The sequence below is a fragment of the Penicillium expansum genome, assembly GCF_000769745.1.
Source record: "Penicillium expansum strain MD-8 chromosome Unknown contig190, whole genome shotgun sequence".
NCBI lineage: Eukaryota > Fungi > Ascomycota > Eurotiomycetes > Eurotiales > Aspergillaceae > Penicillium > Penicillium expansum.
The window spans coordinates 375160-389502 of NW_015971406.1; the positions used below are offsets into that span (position 1 = coordinate 375160).

Genomic DNA, 14343 nt, shown 5'->3' on the forward strand with positions numbered 1-14343 from the left:
CCAGCTCTAAAAATCTATGGTTTCTACTTCAATGTCGCTTTCATCCATTCTATGGCCTAGTTGAGCTTTGAGATCTTTCACTTTCCCGGGCTCATATTTCAGTTGTTCAATTGTTCAAAAGCGAAACATCAATGATCGTTTAACGGGCTGTGTATGATTAACCAAATACTTGAACCTTCAATCAAGTAATTGTTTTTTTTTTCTTCCTCTTTCACTTCAATGTAGATGTAGGCGGTTTATTCCACAGGGCTAAAGGAAAAGATGGGATTTGGAGTCAGACATGTAGTTGGGAAGATACCGAACAGATGGAGGATTTGGATCTATTGATTCAGGGTCTGACTCGGTCATTCCATTCACAATTCACTTTCTATTCCAAAATATCGAGCAACTTCAATCAGACCCGAGCCTCCAACTCCAACCCAACGATCGACAACCCCTTCTTCTCTGGCTCGTGCAACGTCTCTACTATCCCAAGCTTCTTCCAACTCTCTCTCGAGATAGATTGTTTGAAATCCGCATATCTTAGCCGCTTGCAAGTCCTCAAGATGGGCTGCGACGAGACAACATTGCGAATTCTTGAAACCGAATCTGCGAGCAGCACCATCATAGACCTCTGGCGACGGCTTGTAAGCCCCGAAGTGCTCTGCACTAGTAATGTGCGTGAAAGGCAAAGAATTGTGTCCTTGTAGGTCTTCGAGAAGTTTAACATTCCCATTGGATAATGTAGACGTCGAAAATTTAGTATTCAGCAACGAAAGACCCGGCGCACTGTCAGGGTATGAGTCAAGTCGATGCCAAGCGAGCGTCAAATGTTTGAGATCGTCCTCGTTGAATAAATCCCGGAGACGCCATTTGGTGAGAATATCTTCCAGCGAAATTCGGTTGTACTCATCTACTGACATAAAGGGCTTAGATGTATCGTAGTTGTCTCCAAAATTCATATATGAGCGATGCCACTCCTCGGAGATCTCCTGCCAGCTCGAAGCGGACATATCAGAGACACGTGCTCGCATATCGGGACTCGGAGATCGAGCTTGGTCTTGTAGAACCTTTTGTGCGGCGGCATTCAGTTCGTTCGCAATGCAATATCTCCATTCCACAATTGTCCCCAGGACATCGAAAAATAGCATTGAAGGGGGTTCATCCCGTGACATCTTTGTGGAAGGTTCTTTGAGAGATATCAAATAAGGAAGGCTTTTGTATGAACCATAGATTATACTGTCAGTGATAGAAACAGAACTTGATAGAATAAGCAGATGACTTTACCGCTAGGAACTGATGTAGGCGTTGACAAGATGGTCTCGCAATGAGATCGGGCTTTTTTAAATGTAGCTCTTTTCATCAACCTCGGGATTTGATTGCTTACAGTTGCATGTGATTGGTAGGTGGAAAGTCTTAACAAGGCCCCCGGGTATCGCGGGTTTAGAATATTAGGCGAGGCGCCAAAACTCCATCGGTAGTGTAGTCTCCAGATTTGGGATAAATCGGATCGAGGAATTTTAATCTCGGCTCCACCCATAGAATACCCATAGGCTGTCGATGGACGAGAAATAAGCAAAAATCATAGTAATAGCATCTTGCAAAAGTTATACTTCTACTATGCTAGTTCGTTGTCTCTTCAGAAAGATACTGGAGTTCGTGGGTCGCAAATCAGAAATAGAAGTCATTCTATGGGGTTTAAATTGAACGGTTTGAATTCAGCTCTATAGGTTTCCTCGTTCCTATTCAAAATCGTCATCTCTTCGTTTCGTTCGTTTTCCCCTGCCTGGTGATTGGACGTTTAAAGTTATGGGTGGTGACCTCAAAAGCGGTCCTTTTCAGCGTCAATTTTATAGGTCCTCATATTCTACTTGTAATTTATCGCAACTAATATGGTATATGGGATGGCGATCGAGGCCACTCGGTGGAATATATTGCCCAGTGAGACGATACATTCCCTTTACCTAGGTAGGCTAGACATAGTATGAGGTAAGCACTAAATCTGCTAACTAGTGGACATGGATGATAGCAACGTACCTTGACCTTGTCCTACCCTTCATTCTCTGTATTGACTCCAAAAGCTGGCGCCGTACTTCGTACTTTGTACAAATCCGTGGAACAAATTATTAGGTGAAAGGTGTTGACTTCCCGATCATATAAAAACTAGACGATGGAGGCAATGAAAAAGTCCAAAAATTACCTCGAGCATCGTCGTACGCAGAATCGCTTGGCTCAGCGCAGGTTCCGTCGTAAGTAGCCAAACAGTCGATCTCCCGTCTCATCGGAGGCTTATGTACATGTACTGATCGGTTCTCCAGAACGGCAGAGCCAGCAGAAGGCCAAGGCAGATCAACCACCCCAGCAGACCCTAGAGCCACCCATATCGGCGACCGATAATCCATCTAGCGTTTTCAAGTTCTCGAGTGGAACCTGGCCGACATGCCCGAGCACTATCAAATCCCCGGACGGGCCCATCGGGTTTGGGGTTAACTGCCTACAAGGCGGCGCCAATGGACTGATCGGCATCCAAAATTTCATAAACATGGACGATTTGAAGGATTCAACCCTCTCAAATCTCCTTGCCGGCCCGTCACCGGGCATATCTAACACCGATTCCACTGAGCATACTCTCTCCGGCAGCGATCGAGACTCCAACCCCAGGCATCCAGGTCCTCTAGCAAGCGCAAGCGGAAGCAGCAGCACTCACAGAACTACACCAGACAGTTCCGACACAAAACTCCTATCAAAAGCGCTAATAGATATATCAACGCCCGCTAGTGCTATTAGTGCTAACGCACCCCTTTCCGGGACAACAAGAAGCGACGACGCAGACTCAGGCTGTCTTTCCGCGCTTCATATAGCCGCACAGAAGGGGCACCACCGGATCATGCGCGTGTTACTCAAGCAGGATATTGAGTGCGACGAGCTTGACAGCGATGGGCTCACGCCTCTAATTCATGCGATAATCGGCGGCCACGAAGAAATTGTCGCGTTGCTGCTTATGCACGGGGCGTGTATAGACCAGACTGACCGCCAGGGTCGCTCGGCGCTACATTTTGCGGTTACTCATCGCCGCGAGGCGATATTGAAAATTCTTTTGGATTATTGCGTGGGCCACCAGGGACTCATTGATGCTTATGATAGTGGCGGGCGCACGCCGCTGCATATTGCGGTCGATAGCGGGTTTGAGGAGGGCGTGCAGGCCCTCTTGGACCGTGGAGCTAGTGTACATTATAGGACCAGGAAGACGGGGATTCCGTAGGATGGAATATATATATGGGTATGTCAGGCGCGAGCATCAACGGTAACAGAGCAGTTCCAAATGAAGCAGCAAATCCCTCTCTGTCAATATCCTTATACTGCAATCTTCATAATCTGCTCCACGACATCCAAGCCTGTCAACTTCTTCAGCATTCCATCAAACATCCCAAATGGCAGGACACTAATCAGCCTCACAACCCAAGCCTGCTCTCCCCTCCAAATAACAGGAGGTGGCTTCTTCTTCAGCAAATCACCCACAACCGCCGTTGCCCACTGCAAAGTCGGCATTCCCCCTTCAGCAAAGGAATCCTGACTTAACGCTTTTTCCACCACCTCGCGCGCTGGGTAATAGATCGAATTCTTTGGAAGAGTTGGCGGCTTTGCCTCCTTTTGATTCTTGATCAGATTGGAGCGCACCACCCCAGTCTTCAAGTCGACAACAGTGATCCCTAAAACGCCCAGCTCGAGTCGCAGAGTGTCAGATAACATGGCAATAGCAGCCTTGGATGCTGTGTACACGCCCTGGAATGGCAGTACGGCGACAGAGCCCACGGACGACTGGTTGACGATCAAACCGCCATGAGGACTCTTCAGCAGCAGAGGCAAGAACGCCTGCGTGACCTCGATGTAACTCCAGACGTTCAAATCGAATAAGCGTTTAGCGTCGGCGATGTCCACGTCAGATACGGGCATGACATACTCGGCGCCGGCATTATTGACCAGGATGTCGAGATTCGGAAGCTTGGTAACGACGTTCTTGATCGACTCACTGGACAGTACATCCAGCGTTAGGGTTTCGATGCCGGCGGATGTGACCTGGTCTAGTTTAGAGGGATTGCGGGCCGTGGCGTAGACCTTTAGACCGGCGGCGTGGAAAGCGAGGGCAAGGGAGGCTCCGAGGCCACCATCGGAACAACCGGTGATGAGGACGGTGCGGGCCATTTTGGATTTCGGGGGGCCTCTATAGATAACGGTGATATCGAAGGCACAGTACAGTTCAGATATAAAGGGTTTGCAAGTTTATATATGAATTCATCAGTTTATTTGTTTCTTGGACTTTGGTCCGTTATAGCCCTGAAGATGGTGATGACATAGTACTTTATTTCCCCGGCTCCGATCTTGACCAATCGACAGAGCTGTTGATTATACTATAGATGTTGATTACCCGTGCCAACGCCGATCAACCGGCTCAATGTACCTGATGTATCTTTTGTATGGGATCCACAGCAAAAGAGTACAAAGGTAGACCCGATTTGGGCTAGGCGCGGGTGTCCTGATTACCCGATCGGGTCAGCCTCATAAGAGGCCCCGGGGCCTCGGAGACTTTTTTATTCAATTGTGATGTGGGGAAATCGGCTTCGGAGCTATTATACCATCGGGAGTATTAGTGATAATTGGTAAGTGGTTTCACTATTAACTGAGTGTAGAAGTAAAGAATACAATAAGAACCGCCGAGTCCCATCCGATATCTAACCCTAACTCTCAATAAATAAGTCCCCTTAGCCAGAAATGGCACAATAATTTCGTTACCAGCATTAATATCCCTCTCAGACACGTGTCGCACAACTCCGTGGATCCAAAATTATAACCGAAATTCTTATCCAGAAAATGAAAGCAGTCGCCGAACACATTTGTAATCACCTCGCTGGCATATGCTTTGAAAACAAGGTGCATTTGAAGAATCTTACCTTCGCAGCCGCCTTTTGGGGAGACATGCATAGCCTTGAGATGTGAGGGAAGTGGTTCGGTCATTCCAGGCGACACGCAGGGGAAAGGCTTATCCCAATCGAGTCACAGGCGCCCTTCACTCTTTGATAGTGACGCAGCAAAAAAAGAAAAGAAATAATATGAATAATATCATAGAATATAATATAATACAATATCATGCAATTCAAGGTAAGAGACAAGAAAAGGGGTGTAAATATGATATATCACACTACTCTACCAATCACCGCATAGGCCAAATCTACCACACTACAAAGAAAAAGAAAAGTAAACATGCGTTTCAGGTTATGCATCCGCCTAGACTATTTATTCCAATTCAGCGGAATAAGAAAAGACCTCCTTCCCGGGCATGCTGCATATAAGTTCACCAAATCCAGTATATCCAACCTTCATTATTTGACGGGGAACACGCTTCCCGTTCCGGCCGTTCTAGGACTTTTGTACTCAAATGGACCTGTCAACGTCCTTTTGTTTTTCTCCTTTTTTTCTTTTCTGACTCATGTACCCTCTGGCTGCGGTCTGGCTGCGGCTGCAGCGGTCAGGAACTGTTTCGGGACGTTGAAATTCGGGAACTCGATCGGGGAAAGACGAAGCGACATCCGGCGGAAAGTACAGAACGGTCTGGCCAAAGTACATGACAGTTATATCAATATCGGCATGTGTAAACTTGACGTGGTGTGTGATGTACGCGGTGCTTGCAAAAGTTGAAAATCCCCTTGTCTTGCTGTTTGTGATATGTTGAACTACCGAGTGTGTCTGGAATCCCAGCACGAGACATATCAAAATTTCAAAATTGGCTACTTTGACTAGACTATGCTCGTTGAATCATGCACTTTGGCACATAGATGGTTTTCTGTGAATATCCTAGTTATACCCTGTCACCCTAATCAATCTATTTTTATATGCCATGAATTCCACCGCCACTAGACCAGGTCCGTGTGCCTTGCGTTGAATATTTTTCCATTCACACATCTAAACCAGATTTAATTTAGTCAGACAGACTCTGCTGAGTTGTAAATAAGTGTACTTACCTTCGAAAGCATAGGATTTGCGCCTGTAGGGCTGCTGTACTTCCAGGCCATAGGATCGTTTCCAAGTAGGGATGTTGATCATGTTTCCCTATGGAGGTTAGAAAATACCTTCAAACTATATTGTTTATTCAGGCCTCTCACTTGTGTAATTGTCAAGTCTGTGGCATGCTTGTACCCTTGACAGTTGCTCGAGTATAAAATAACCAAGACCAGAGCAAGGAAGACGAGACTGAGACCGACAACAACAGCATCTGCTGCTGGAGTACAGGACCAGCAAAGACCGATCGAAGAAGACATTTTGTCTCGAATAATGCCTATGAGCAGCGGATTTTGACAATGAAAAGTATTATCATGGCCCTACGAACGTGGATATCCATTCTTCTTTAAACATAAAATTTCTTATAATGATATGTGGCAATCAGCTTCGCCAAAGCAACTCGACCAAAGAAAACCCATGTCTACTTCCCATCTCGGACAGTGCAGAATTACAATATCCTATAGGCACCACGAAAGCGAGAAGCCGGAGAATAAGCGCCGATCGGTCAACTCGTGGCCTCAGCACTTGGTCATCGCCTCTGTGGCCCGGATCCCCTCTCTGGTCGTATGCATCTAACGACATTGGAGGATTCAAAGATGATGCAGTAGCTTGCTTGGGCTTGGGGGCCCGATCCAAAATCCCTGTCCCACTATTTGTAGATCTTTATTGTGTTTATTTAATTTATTAATTTGATTCATTTTTTTGAAAAAAAAATCTTATTTCCGTGATTTTTGATCTTTTTTTTCTAATTCCTATCAATTCATCAATTCAAGTCGGGGAAAGCCCTAAGAGGGGCACTTAACAGGCCCATGGCTTTCTGTCAAAAAAGCCCAGGATATCAGATCCCCAAATTAATTACTATTAGTACACAAGGCAATCGATACTCGGCTTAGGGTTGGCGATATCAGTGAGAGGTAAATAATACCGAACATGAACCTATCAACCCTATAAGCCCTCGGATTAAGTTGCCAGGCACGGAGTACCCAAACACCCGTTAAGAAGACGCGTGGGCCGGGGACAAGGTATAATACAAGCCAGGAAGAATGAAAAAGCCCCATTAACCAAAAAAAAGCAAAAGAACCAGAAAGGACAAATCGCACCGCACCGTACCACACCCTTGAGAAATTCCACTCTCTTTTTTTCCCTACTGTCCTGCGGACACTGATCTAGGCACCAATCCGCCAACCCCGAACCAATTGAGAACTGTTCACTAGGCCATGGACCTTGTTTCTCATGAGGTCATGCATTAATCCGTTAATACTAGCGTACCGACAAGGCGGACGGTGAAGATTGCGACCCGGTGCTGTGGGTTTGCCATGCATATGGGAATCACCCGGGTAAATTTTCTTGTGGATTCATGGCTTTCTTTGGTGCTGGGGTCTGCATGTTTACTGCCTGTTGTCTTTTTCGATTGGTTCTAGATTCACCCTGTACTTTCACGCTAGCTCTCGGGCCCGACGGGAGAGGGGGCAGAAGGGGCAGAAGGGACAGAAGGGACAGAAGATCCGGATAGACTTTCTGCTTGCTTTTTGTTGTACCGGCCTCTTGGGATCAATCTTAGGAGGATCGACTCTTCCAATCCCGGTTCGTACTTTTGTCAATTTTTGGTGGCAGGGACTAGTTGGGTTATTGAGTTTCATTTTTGATATGATTGATATTTCTGAGACATAAGCCCGGGATCTAATCTTGCCATTGTACTCCTGAAGTCCAGAATGCTCCAGGTTCGTTTTAGAATAACAAAAATAAAATATGCCAATGTGAAAAAACGTGTAGATATCCAGCTAACCCATGTGTTTTCCCCCGCTAGGATCCCATGGATCCATTTGCTTTGAGGACTCCGGAACGCCTGCCATATTTCCCCGCCGTGATAACCATATTATGACGCCGTGGGCCAGAGGTGAAGATAAAAAAGAAATTTCGATGAAATAGGAACGCTTGTAGGTGGAAATTGCGCGGTAATGCACCCTCCTCGAGGGCGCAAGAGATAAATCAGATCATGTTCATTACTGGCTTGGTGGGCGAGGCCCAGAAGAAGGCCCAGAGGAGTCAACATCCGAGACCCGCGGCCGTTTTGGGTCGTTTGGACCGGGTGCTGGGACCCCTGGATATGCGCCAGGTGTAGCATCGGCATTGGTGACGTCTACCAATGGAGGTCTTTTCCCGTTGAGATTCTGCTGGGGTGGCACACTGCCTCGATTCATCGCGGCTGAGTTGGAAATGTTCCTTTGGTCAATGTTGGGCCGGGTCAATGGTCGATACGATGAGACAGAAGGACCTCTGCTGACCGGACTGCTAATTCCACCGCCAGGAGCACCGACTCTGCGCTGCAGATCCGTTGCAGGATTGACAAAATCGCGTGTGTTGTTGTTATTGGTGGGTGGTGCTGGAGAGGCGCTCGACAGCATCGGCCTAGCAATAGGGATGCTTTTGGTATGGTCTACACCAGCCGTCTTGCGGATGGAGGGACTCTCTGCGTGTGGATCAAATTGAGGTGCTCCCGGCGGGACGGAGTTTGGGTTTTCACGGAGGAGGTCCACTGCTCTAGCGGAATAGAAACCCGTTGACGGTGTGCCTTGTGGTGGGTTCATGTCCTGATTTCCCTGAAAGCCGCCGGGACCGGTTTCCCTTTTCACCGTAGGCTGGGGGATGTTGTTTTGTTGGGCATTCTGACCCACCGGCTGTTGCGGCGGGACTGATAGTCTGGGGTTTGCGAGATTTTGAGCAGGACCTTGAGCGGCCATTGGTCGACCTTGTACCGGAGCTGGAGATGGGATAGCTGATGCATTCTGTCGCGGATTAAGGGGGTTAGGGCGTCCCGCTTGGCCCGCACTATTCCATCGCTCTGGTTTTGATGGTGTTACAACAGCAGGGTTAAATCCTGCTCGAACAGGTGGTCCTCGCTGAGGCGCTGGACCGTTCGTTGGCACATGGCGCTGCTGTTCTCTATGGGCCTCCGTATCTATTACGATCTCATCAGGATTGCCTATGTCGGTTTCAGCTACTCCAAAGTCGGCTTCATCAAAGAGGTCACCTAAAGACCGTTAGCCAAGATTCAAGATTGTGTATTCTTGACACATACTGCCAAACTCTCCATCCCCCTCGAAAGAAGTATTATTCCCAGGATTATTGCTTCTCGCTTGATGAATAGGACGAGGGAGGGGTAGATCATCCTCTTCGGGTGCACGTTTTGGTGGAGGCAGTTGTTTCTTAGCAGGCGGCGCGAAGTCAGGGTGACGGTGGAGATCTTCAACATCCCATCTTCCCTATTCTGATAGTCAGCATAGCATATGACAAATTGGATGACACCGGGGATCTTACAGGCGCTGCCTTGACTTTGGTCACCTTGGCCACATAATCCTTGTCATAGATACAGTTACCCAGCACGTTGCCAAAGTTTCTCAATGCACGTTTCAAAGCATCTGTTGTGCCTTCTTTCTTGGCCTTCTCAAATGCTGCGGCCTTGCCCTTGCAGTTCTCGATATGCCCGTAGCCAATATCCTAGAAGAGCGTTGCAGTTAATATAACAAATCACCAAAATCCATATCTCGAAGAGATCCCTTTACCTCATGAAAGGTTCCATCCCTCAGGGTAACTCTCATAATGACTGAAAGTCCCAAGCTGATCTTGCCTGTGTTTTGGTTCTCCTCAACCTGATAAGCGTTAGCCAACCCCAAGCAGTTGATAAATCTATGATCAACGCACAAAATCAATCTGAATCGTCTGGATTGAGCTGGACCAGCCATTGAATCCAAATACCTCATTCGCAAGGTTAATGCATTTGTCCGCAGAGAGATAGTGCACTTTCTGCCCCGCAGCACCAGGTCGCGCAGAGATGTATTCGGGTCCCAACTTTTTATCAAGACGGGCTTGTAGTGTTGCAATCTCCTGTGCAGTGTATTCGCTGATGCGGCGTTGGGGTTCCTCGAATGGGTTTGCTGTGGCGGCTCCTGTAGCGTTCGGCATCATTATAGATCCCGCACCACCGCGATGTTGGTCACCAACGCTGAGATTATCACTATCAGTGCTCGGTTCCATGGGATATGACATTTTCCAGGTCCTGGGTATTGGGTCTCACGCTGGCATGTTCTGTTGTGGATGAGTGTCGAGTTCGATATTAGAGATGTAATGACGGCGTGTCGAGCGCGTTGTCAGGCACCAACACGCGGCTCATCGCGACATCACCTGACGATAACGCGATAAGATAAAGATTAGAGCTTCATGAACCAAGCCGATTCAAGTAAACAAAACACATTACTATTTTAAGGATAGTCGGAGATTATTGGGGATTTTCACATATGGAAGCCATTACTCGGGATTTCATCTCATTTCTCATTCGTTGTAAAAGCTATCTATCCTTTGGGATGAAGGAGGGTATGGCATCAATCATTGGATGACGAGACTGGCACTAGGGACCAGTCCTAGTTCCTTCAAAGTCTCTCCGAAGAACTCATTATCAAACACCTTCTTGGGGAAAGTCTGCACGAAGCTCTGAACCTCGATTCCATCCTGTTCCCTCAACGCGGCGGCAACCTCAAACAACGTAGTTTCAACGGGCAGTGTCTTCAGGATGTTACCCTTGGATGACTGGAATCGTAACCGAGTTTCCGTATAGGCGGAGGCAGGTTTAGAAGTAGCGGGACCGGAGGAAGTGGGTGCCGGGGCGGCAGCGGGTTGGGGGGGAGGAGCCAGACCGGCACGCTCAGCTCGCTGCTTCTCTGCTTTCAATCGACGCTCCTCCTTGTCGGCCTCGATCTTTGCCTTGATACGCTTCTTGGCATCGATTTCATCCTGCTTCTCCTTCTTCTTCTTGGCTGCCTCCTTCAACTGTTGCTTCCGCTCGAGGTCCTCCTTCGCATCTTGACTTTCCTTGGTGCTCTTCCTTCGGATTTCCTGATAGGAAAAGTCAGCAAAATACCTCTAGTCACTAAATTGCCAGGACCAAAACCAGGTATACACACCTCATTCTTCTTCTTGTCAATCTTGTCTTGTTCCGAGAGTCCTGCGCGCTTTGCCGCAAGCTTCTCTCGCAGCTCTGCCAGTCTCTGCTTCTTCTGCTCCTCGGTCAACGGAGCAATTTCCTCCGTAGACTCAGCAAAATCAACATGTCCCGACTTTGACGCATGGAACTCAGCCTGTGACTGGCCTCGGAACTTCTTGCCACACTCGTTGCATACTAAGCTGCGTGGTTGTTCGCCTGGTTGAAGTGCGGGGCTCTCTTCGTCTTGTGCCTCTTTCGCCTGTGACTGTATCTCCTCCAATGACTTGTCTTGGTTGTCCTCGAGCCACTGGAGTGCACCTTGCACTATTCACCCAGTCAGAGAATATCCCACTATGAATATCAGGGGAAAGGGCAGAAACTTACAGCCACCAGTTTTCGTCACTGCGAGCTGAGCGCGCTCTTTGTCGAAGCCCATTTCAATGAGCTGGTCTAGGTCCGATGCCATGATGACTGTTGGGGCGTGAAAAAGATAGCTGTAGGAAACACTCGGAAAATGAGCGCAATTCGTCAAGCTTGAAGCAGATAGGTGGTTCAGAAGTGAGTTAGATCGCGAGAACTGAGTGGGTGACGTATCAGAAAGGCGGCGAGCGATAAGGCCCACTTGCCTTCCCCGGGTTTCTATGGCATCAAGTTCTTCTCAATGGCGTGTCCGAGGGAGAACCCGATATTTACACGCCACTGAAAGAGTGACAATGTTAGTTTTCCCTCTCTATGTTTTATTTCACTTGTACTACCCATGCACACCTCTCCTACTTATGTATTTGGGCGGCTGTGTGGCGTGGCTCATAGAGCTGAATAAGCATGCAACTTGAAGGCTGTGGTGTGCAAGATGTATCTAGGGAAGCCTATCAGGTGTCATAGACAATAAAAACACTAGGATGTATATATGCTTATGTAGTATATATACAGGGAGGTACTAGCAATAGTCCACTGCAAAATGTCACTGCAAAAGACAAGATACCTGCCTTGTAGATATCCTAAGCTTTACTGTGTTTAAGCCACCAATGGTTTAGGATGTTGATTAAGATTTATTGGCAAGTTGGATTAACATCCAATATTGAAACCAGCATAACTTGAATGGGGCAGAGGGATATGGTCACATACCTCAATGCCATAGGTCCATGCACTCAAATTGTGGAAATAAAGCATATGCTAGCTTGTTATAGGCATATATGGCCAATAAGCAATCAATAGAACATCCATTGAAATACATACAATTTAACCAGAAGTGGGATGGCCCCACCACAAGCATCACATGCAGGTCAAGGAAGATGTTCATTCGAAGATACGAGGATGACACAGCATGCCGGGGAATGGTAGTGAGGCATGCCAATAATACATACACAGTTTCACAGCCAATATCCCAATACAATAGACAAAAATGAAGTAGGCAAATGTTTCACTTCCTATGTATAGATTGTCAATAGTGACATCACCTGACTGTTTGCTGAGTCAGCCAATTTCCCCAAAGTGCCCAAGTGTACAGTAATCAAACTCCTAAGGCATCACATCGGCTTAGACCTGATAACCCTCCCACACCTTTATTTCCCAATCGGAGCCCAATCGCGTGCAGTCATCTGTCCTCCTATCATCTTTGCTCCCTTTTCCCACCTTTTTCACTCTGACCACGTGCATCATGACTATCCAAATTGAGCCCTCTGAGTTGGGCTTCAAGCGTGCGTGCCACATCCTGAACCTGTATCAGACCTGCCTAGATCAACAGCTCATTTCATGTAATAGGTCCTTTCAATCATGAAGTATGCCAGGTCCTCCGCCTGAGCAACCCGAACGAGGAATCTGTGGTCTTCAAGGTATGTGTGACACCCCCCTCGGCCTTTGTCGCGGGACAAGCAGTACTAACATATGTCCTCGGCGCACTAGGTCAAAACCACCGCTCCTAAGCAGTATGTCCCGACCATGCTCTGCGCAATGCCTACACTCAAGATTTGTTGTCTAACCATATTCCAGTTACTGTGTGCGACCTAACTCCGGCCACATTGAGCCTGGCAAGACCGTCGAAGTCCAAGGTTGGTTGATAAGCGAGTACGCCTGCATTACACCGGGCTAACCATTTTTGGTAGTGTTGCTTCAGGCTATGAAAGAGGACCCTGCCCCGGATGCCAAGTGCAAGGATAAGTTCCTGGTACAGGCCGTCCCAGTCTCCCGTGGTTTGGAGGATGCCAGCGTTGCCCAGATTGTATGCCCACAATGCCGAATCGCGAATATCAAGGCCAGTAACTAATATCTACATTCAGTTCGACCAAACTGCCAAGGCCGACGTTGTTGAGCGCAAGATTCGAGTTGTCTTCCTAGCATCAGATGCCACTCCCAATGAATCGGTATGCTACTCAGCAATCATCTATCCACCTACATGGTCTAACTTTCACCAGGTGCATAATGAGGAACCTCCAGCGTACGCTTCGCCTGGCGGCGCAAACTTCCAGACCCCGGCCCCCAAGAAGATCGACTCCGATGAACCCTCCCCAATCCCTGCTCCCGATTTCTCCGACAAGAAGTCCCAGTCTCCCCAGCACGAGCCCGCATCTGCCATTTCAAATGCCAGATCCGCCGCCGTCGATGCTCTTCCCTCAAACGAGGACCTCAAATCCCAGCTGTCTGAAGCCAACGCCCAGATCCAGCGACTGAAGGACCGACTCGCAGACGAAGGACTGCGGCAGCGCAAGACCGGCGGAGAGGCCACCAGCAAGGCTGTGCCTGCCACCCTGCAGCAGTCACATGCGCCGGCGTCCAGTGGAGTTTCGATCAAGGGTGTAGCATGCCTCTGCTTGGTCAGCTTCTTGATCGCATACTTCTTCTTCTAAGCTCGTCTCCTGTTTGTCGCTTTCTCACGGTCAATCTGGATTCATTGCACCTCCTCTCTGTGAGCTCAATGCCTCCGGTCTAACGTCGCTGACGCCTCTCCCAAATTCCCATCTACTTTTTGTCTCTTGAAGAGCATGCCGTTTTCTATCTGTTCTAGCATCAGCCTTTCTCTGCGTTTGCTTTGAATTTTCCGCCCCAGTATCCATACTCTACTTTCATGTTGTTTCCCTGGGCTCCCAAACTCCCCTTGAAGCCGGACGTCTGTCCGTCTTATCCTCGTTGTCGTCGCTTTCCTTTGTTTTTACCCTTCCTGTCTTGTCTAATATCATTTTATGATGAACGGACTCAGCCTCTCGATCGTTTCTTTTTGTTTCATAAATCATTCTTGAGCTCGGCATAATTCATGTGATTGCTACTAGAGCTAAGTCCATGTCGTACATACTTGGGGACTTTGTCTCCCTTCTTTGGTAATTGGTTGATTGCAGTCA

At 47.9% G+C, this 14343-nt stretch overlaps 7 protein-coding genes across 7 annotated transcripts; 2 read left to right on the forward strand and 5 right to left on the reverse strand.

The window, feature by feature from the left end:
- Nucleotides 1-353: 353 nt before the first annotated feature.
- On the reverse strand, nt 354-1154 carry PEX2_057840 (Haloacid dehalogenase, type II; the record flags this gene model as incomplete). The annotated part of the gene is made up of 1 exon (XM_016743058.1): nt 354-1154. The coding sequence occupies one exon, from the start codon at nt 1152-1154 to the stop codon at nt 354-356; it is 801 nt and encodes a 266-aa protein (XP_016595780.1).
- A 995-nt stretch (nt 1155-2149) lies between these two features.
- Nucleotides 2150-3241, forward strand: PEX2_057850 (ankyrin repeat domain-containing protein; the record flags this gene model as incomplete). Its single annotated transcript, XM_016743059.1, has 2 exons — nt 2150-2228; nt 2298-3241. The coding sequence occupies 2 exons, from the start codon at nt 2150-2152 to the stop codon at nt 3239-3241; spliced, it is 1023 nt and encodes a 340-aa protein (XP_016595781.1).
- Nucleotides 3242-3333: 92 nt separating this feature from the next.
- PEX2_057860 (Short-chain dehydrogenase/reductase SDR) lies at nt 3334-4182 on the reverse strand (the record flags this gene model as incomplete). The annotated part of the gene is made up of 1 exon (XM_016743060.1): nt 3334-4182. One exon carries the CDS (start codon nt 4180-4182, stop codon nt 3334-3336), a length of 849 nt encoding a protein of 282 aa, XP_016595782.1.
- Nucleotides 4183-6074: 1892 nt separating this feature from the next.
- PEX2_057870 (uncharacterized protein) lies at nt 6075-6293 on the reverse strand (the record flags this gene model as incomplete). The annotated part of the gene is made up of 1 exon (XM_016743061.1): nt 6075-6293. The coding sequence occupies one exon, from the start codon at nt 6291-6293 to the stop codon at nt 6075-6077; it is 219 nt and encodes a 72-aa protein (XP_016595783.1).
- Nucleotides 6294-8036: 1743 nt separating this feature from the next.
- On the reverse strand, nt 8037-10080 carry PEX2_057880 (RAD52 DNA repair protein RADC; the record flags this gene model as incomplete). The annotated part of the gene is made up of 5 exons (XM_016743062.1): nt 8037-9064; nt 9113-9296; nt 9352-9531; nt 9597-9683; nt 9736-10080. 5 exons carry the CDS (start codon nt 10078-10080, stop codon nt 8037-8039), a joined length of 1824 nt encoding a protein of 607 aa, XP_016595784.1.
- A 336-nt stretch (nt 10081-10416) lies between these two features.
- On the reverse strand, nt 10417-11477 carry PEX2_057890 (UBA and UBX domain-containing protein; the record flags this gene model as incomplete). The annotated part of the gene is made up of 3 exons (XM_016743063.1): nt 10417-10923; nt 10992-11335; nt 11396-11477. The coding sequence occupies 3 exons, from the start codon at nt 11475-11477 to the stop codon at nt 10417-10419; spliced, it is 933 nt and encodes a 310-aa protein (XP_016595785.1).
- Nucleotides 11478-12668: 1191 nt separating this feature from the next.
- On the forward strand, nt 12669-13854 carry PEX2_057900 (uncharacterized protein; the record flags this gene model as incomplete). Its single annotated transcript, XM_016743064.1, has 7 exons — nt 12669-12708; nt 12773-12843; nt 12914-12936; nt 13001-13059; nt 13114-13229; nt 13288-13371; nt 13423-13854. 7 exons carry the CDS (start codon nt 12669-12671, stop codon nt 13852-13854), a joined length of 825 nt encoding a protein of 274 aa, XP_016595786.1.
- Nucleotides 13855-14343: the final 489 nt, after the last annotated feature.